The sequence below is a fragment of the Acomys russatus genome, chromosome 5 (assembly GCF_903995435.1).
Source record: "Acomys russatus chromosome 5, mAcoRus1.1, whole genome shotgun sequence".
NCBI classification, from domain to species: Eukaryota; Metazoa; Chordata; class Mammalia; order Rodentia; family Muridae; genus Acomys; species Acomys russatus.
Genome location: NC_067141.1, coordinates 60,912,583 through 60,918,582, shown reverse-complemented (window position 1 = coordinate 60,918,582; position 6,000 = coordinate 60,912,583). Strand labels below are relative to the sequence as shown.

The window sequence follows — 6,000 nt, the reverse complement described above, 5'->3', positions numbered from 1 at the left end:
TAATTGAGAGGCAGACAAAGTAACCAATCAGAGGAAATTTCGACAGAATGAGTCAGGACAGGATACACCCAACTCTCACCAGAACAGACAGGAAAAAGAGGACTCAGGAGAACATCACAGAGGGAAGGAGGCAGTTTTATTGGGAGAGTTTTACAGAGATTGAAATAGGCACTGTTGAAGACAGAATGAGCCAGCGAATAAGGAGCCAGAAGATTAGAACATATTACCAAAGTTAGTATAAGGATAAGCAGAGCGATTCAACTCAGAAGCTGATAGAAGGCAGCTTGAGTCATCTTGGAGAGTTTTGAGCCAGAACAGCTGAACTGAACCAGCCAGCCTAGAGCTCAGAAACTCTAGAAAGGGTGAGCTTATTCAACAGTAAGTCTCAGAGGCTGAAAACATTCTAGGCCTAGATTAGATTGTACAGAGGCTAGAACCTTCCAGGACTAGGCCTAGGTTAGCAGAGGCAGTAAGCCTCTGAGACAATGGTTAATCAAGAGAATAAAAGTTACCGGGCGTGGTGGCGCACGAATAAAAGTTGCCGGGCGTGGTGGCGCACGCCTTTAATCCCAGCACTCGGGAGACAGAGGCAGGCGGATCGCTGTGAGTTCGAGGCCAGCCTGGTCTACAAAAAGCGAGTCCAGGACAGCCAAGACTACACAGAGAAACCCTGTCTCAAAAAACCAAAAAAAAAAAAAAAAAAAAAAAAAAAAAAAAGAGAATAAAAAGTTACTTTGACAGTCAAGGACACAAGGAAGGGCTTGTGGAATCTCCCTCCATGAGTAAGGAAAAGCTGCTGAGGCCAGATGTGCGTCATTAGTGTCCCTGCATGGAGCCTAGAGAGGCCATAAAAGTAAAGCCTGGCTTTCAGTGGAGACCTCAAGATGTTGGAGATGGCAGAGTCGTGGGATACCTGCAAAGGAGAGCTGCTAACAAGGTGTGGAACCAACCCAGGAGAGAAAAGTGTGTTGCAGTCAACAAAGTTGAAAGGAGTTGGAGATCTGTAGAGCGCTTTGACAGTAGACATGGAGAGGCAGAGTTTGGAGTTTGCCCAGCTTGTTTCTGGCCTTGCTTTGATCCAGTATTTTCTATGAATTTCTTTTTTGGAATGGTATATTCTGTGCCATCATATGTTGGTAGTATCTGTTTTAGGGTTTGGTTTTGGTTTGGTTTGGTTTTTTGAGACAGGGTTTCTCTGTGTAGCCTTGGCCGTCCTAGATTCACATTGTAGACCAGGCTGGGCTTGAACTCACAGAAATCTACCTGCCTCTGTCTGCCAGAGTTCTGGGATTACAGGTGTGCACCACTGCCCAGCTTCTTGAAAATATCTGATCTGGTTTGTCTGTTTCTTTGGCTGGTTGGTTGTTTTTGTTTTTGTTTTTGTTTTTACAGTGAATCTCAAAAGAGATTTTGAACTTTGGACTTTTAAGCAGTCTTAAGACAGAGAACTCAACCAGGCATGGCAGAGGCAGGCAGAACTAACAGATTTCTGTGAGTTCGAGGCCAGCCTGGTCTACAAAGAGAGTTCCAGGACAGCCAGGGCTACACAGAGAAGCCCTGTCTAGAAAAACAAACAAACAAACAAAAAGACTGGGAACTCATTATAATATGGCTATAAGCCTGTGTGGGCCAGGGAGTGGAATGCAATGGTTTGAGTAATAATGGCCCACCAGGCTCATATATTTAAATTTTTAGGGAATGACACTATTTGAAAGGATTAGGAGGTGTGGCTTTACTAGAGGGAGTGTGTCACTGGAGGTGGACTTTGAGGTCTTCAAAAGCCCAAGCCAGTTCCAGGAGCTGTCTCGTCCTGTGCCTATGGATCTGGATGTAGGACTCTCAGCTCCCTCTCCAGCACCATGTGTGCCTGCATGCTGCCATGCTCCCTACCATGATGATAATGGACTAAACCTCTGAAATCGTAAGCCAGCCACAATTAAACACTTTTTTTTATAAGAGTTGCCACGGTCATGGTGTCTCTTCACAGCAGTAGAACACAGACTACGATAAATCCTAATTTCTAATGCCCCGCCCCTCTTCAGGCAGTAGGAAGAGGAGTCCCAGACAGCTCAAGCCAGGTGTGTCTTCCTGCTTGTCATCAAAGCCAACCATTGTTGCTGAAATCCAAGCGCAGTGCTTCCTCCTCAGTGGGACTCAGCACCTGCAAGGGGGCACGGCAGGGGCCTCCATAGTAGCCAAACCAGTCCATGGTTTTCTTCAGCCCTGGTATTCCGAAGCGCCGGGTCACCTGAGAAGAAACGCTTGTTAAAAAAGACTTGAGAAAGAAAAAAAGAAAAGACTGCAGAGCCCCCACCCTCACCTCTGACACACAGCTACCCAGACTTCGGCATCTGTCCTCTCATAAAGTTGGGGATCCCACCCTCCTGTAAGGAACTCTAATTCGTAGTGTCCAGGGTGCACTGAGAATCCAGATTTGGACACCAGAAGCAGGCTGGTTATAGAGAGACTCAAGAAAGAATATTCCTTTGGGCTTTTAGGAGGAAAAACTCCAACAAGAAGAGGGGCATTCTGCCCTCATGCTGGCCTAGAAGGCTGGCCTAGAAGGTGGCAGCGAGGGTGAGGGCCAGAGCACCACCTGTGCCAGGAAGGAGAAGGCTCTGTGACAGCCTTCTGCGGAGGAGCACCCCAGACCCTTAGCCCTCAGCATCAGGGTCTCCCCGCAATGCCTGGCCTTATTTAAATGCTTTCACAGAAAATAATATATCTTTAGCCAAAGGAGGTCTGTTGTATAACTATTATTACATGAGCAACTTATCTTCCCCAGAAACATGAAGAAGCTGAACAACATGATCGCTAAAGGCTTGTGTATTACAGTGGGGCACCAGCAGCTACTGTCACAGTTTTAAATCATACAGGGACTTTTACAGACTAAATGAGGCATCCAGTTTCTTTCCTTTTGATATATAAATTGATTGGATATATGGGATTGAATCTTTGATGGCCTAAAAGCTAGGAAAGAATTCATTACTTAATAAGGTTCCATTTGGAGGGAAGGGAAACGTTAGCGGTACAGGCTTCGCAAAGGGTAAAAGCAGCCAGGTACTCGCTGGACCAAGGGGATGGATGATGGATACCTGCCTTCAACTATCCACCACTAGAGGGCAGCCATTGTCAGCAAACATGCTTTCCCACCCATGATGTCTTAATAGCCTGCCTTTTAAAAAACCCTGAAGCTTTGTAGGTGTCACAAACCTCCAGAAGGTGAAACCATGCAGAACCTGGATGAAACTTTGTTCCTACCACGTATTTCTGGAGAAAGCCACTGTGCTTCCGGAGAAAGGGCTAGCTGTTTGGATGGCAAAGACCTTAAAAAATCCTAAATATAGCCTGGGGCAGGAGGCTGACTGGGTGGGAAGGCAGAAGGACATGCCCTGGGACAAGGACAGTGACATCAGGCTGCTGTTGGAGTGTCTGAGCCTACAGCTCAGGCAGCAGCAGCAGCAAGATGTTCCAGGCATTCCTGAGTGTGTGCCCAGGCCTGGCACAGGAAGGCAAAGCCTGAAGGGTGGGGCAGAATAGGGTGAGATGACCTCAGCTTTAATGGCAGCTGGGCTTCCCATATTCCGAGGGCGGGGGGAGGAGAGAGGGAGGAGGGAGAGTAAGGGGGGGGGGGTCCTTCTTTCATGTGAGTAGACCAAGCCTTCTCCCCAGTGGGATGGCCACAGTGTTCAAGGCAGCCCGGGCCTAGCTTAGCTAGAAGGCTTCATTTCTTGCAAGTTCTTAGAAGCTATTGACAGAGTCACTCCCGGGAGAAGCTCCACACCCAGGAAGAAGCCAGCTTTTCTTATCAGCAGCCCTTCCTCTAAAAGTAAGGAGAGGACTCAAGCTGGAAGGAGACCGGGAACATTTCCACTGTTTGCTACAGTGTCCCTGGCAGTGTATTGGAGAGAGAACTTGAGATCTTGACTCTGATGCTTGCTACAAAGTGTCCACGGCTGCACAGTGGACAGATAGCTTGAATGCTTGACTCTGAATCAGGACTTAAAAGCAAAAACACAATCAAGGTAAGCCTTAGAATTACAGGCGGATCATACCAGCAGCTCAGGAGGCTGAGGCAGGAGGATCACAACTCCAAGGCCTGCCTGGGTTATAGAGAAGTTCAAGGGCAGCCTGGGCAATGTTGTATTTGTTAGTTTAATTTTGTTTCTAGAAATAGGTTTAGGGGAAAAAAATATTTTAGTGAGTTTGTTCCCATGAAAGCCAGCAAAGTAGAATGATAATTGTTTAGTTACATTTAAGATATTTAAACCTAAAGTAAGTAACGGTCTGTTTTATATGTCCACTTTGCTATATATTGTTTTCAACCACTTGAATGTTCAGGGCAGGAGGGGTCACACTTGGGAAATTACTTAAATGTTCACACCGAAGAAGATAGAGCTATTTGTGCTTATTCTTTCCAATGGCCACGGATGGACACTCTGGATATTACAGAAAACAGGTAGCAGAACCTGTCCAGGGTGTGGGTCGCATGGCTTTAATCCTAGCACTTGGGAGGCAGAGGCAGGTGGCTTTCTGTGAGTTCCAGGCCACTCAGAGCTACACAGAGAAAGCCAGTCTCAAAAAAACATATAAGAAGGAGCTGGAGAGATAGCTCAGTGGTTAAGAGCACTGTCTTCTCTTCCAAAGGTCCTGAGTTCAATTCCCAGCAACCACATGGTGGCTCACAACCATCTATAATGAGTTCTGGTGCCCTCTTCCGGTGTGCATGAAGACAGTGTACTCATATACATAAAATAAATAAATAGCTCTTAAAGAAAGAAAGGGGGTAGAGAAGGGTGGGAGAAAGAAGAACCCGCAAAGCAGCAAAGACCAGCTGCACCCATTACCCACTTGGCAGCTCAAACCATCTATAACTAGTCCAGAGATCCCATTAAATCACCATGGCCACAGGGTTTCAACTGGAGAATTCCACGAGATGTTTGAAGATTTAACTTCAATTCTATATCATCACTACCAGGGAGCAGAAGACCGAGGGCCACTTCCTGAGTTTATTTGATGAAGTTAAACCAGATTCCATGGGGAAAGAAGAAAGGAGCGAGGGGAGGAGGGAGAGAGAAAGGAAGAAAAAATAGACCAGTATTCCTATTCCTCATGAATATAGACATAAAAATTCTTTTTTTGTTGTTTTGTTGTTGTTGTTTTGTTTTTCTTGAGACAGGGTTTCTCTGTGTAGCCTTGGCTGTCCTGGACTTGCTTTGTAGACCAGGCTGGCCTCGAACTCACAGAGATCCGCCTGCCTCTGCCTCCCGAGTACTGGGATTAAAGGTGTGCACCACCATGCCTGGTCTAGACATAAAAATTCTTAGCAAAATATTGATAAGTGAAATTTTAGCAATATATGAAAATAAATAATGCTCTGGCTAAATGAGGTTTGTGCCAGGAATGCACACACCTGTGTCAATATTTGAAAAATGATTAGCCAGAGGCACGCCTTTAATCCCAGGGCTCGGGAGGCCAGATGCACACCTTTAATCCCAAGGCTCGGGAGGCCAGATGCACGCCTTTAATCCCAGGGCTTGGGAGGCAGAGGCAGGCGGGCTTCTGTGAGTTCGAGGCCAGCCTGCTCTACAGAGTGATTCCAGGACACACGGGGCTATGTAGAGAGACTCTGCCTCAAAAAGAAAAACAAAACAAAAAAAGAGATTTGGGGGGTGCAGGGATGGAACAACAGTTAAGAGACCTTGCTGCTCTCACAGAGATCCAGGTTCAGTTCACAGCACCCACATGGGTAGCTCAGAACCATCTGTAACTTCAATTGGTCTCCATGGCCACAAAACATGTGCATGGTGCACACACATACACGTAGGCAAAACACCTACACACATAAAATAATAATACATCTTTTTAAAAAAAGACTATATAGTCCACAGGCTGAACATACAGTCGTATGATCATATAAGTCACTGTGAAAAAATGTTTGAAAAACTCAGCACTCGTTAATGATTTGTAAAAATTCATAGGAAACTCGGGATAGAGAGT

General features: G+C 46.1%; 1 protein-coding gene across 1 annotated transcript in view; it reads right to left on the bottom strand.

Annotated features, from left to right (window-relative positions):
• Positions 1–1,931: 1,931 nt before the first annotated feature.
• Hoga1 (4-hydroxy-2-oxoglutarate aldolase 1) overlaps positions 1,932–6,000 on the bottom strand; it is a 28,375-nt gene continuing 24,306 nt past the window's right edge. Inside the window, exon 7 of the mRNA XM_051146573.1 lies at positions 1,932–2,248. Within this exon, the coding sequence (XP_051002530.1) occupies positions 2,099–2,248 (150 nt within the window). The 3' untranslated portion in view covers positions 1,932–2,098. The remainder of the gene's footprint in view (positions 2,249–6,000) is intronic.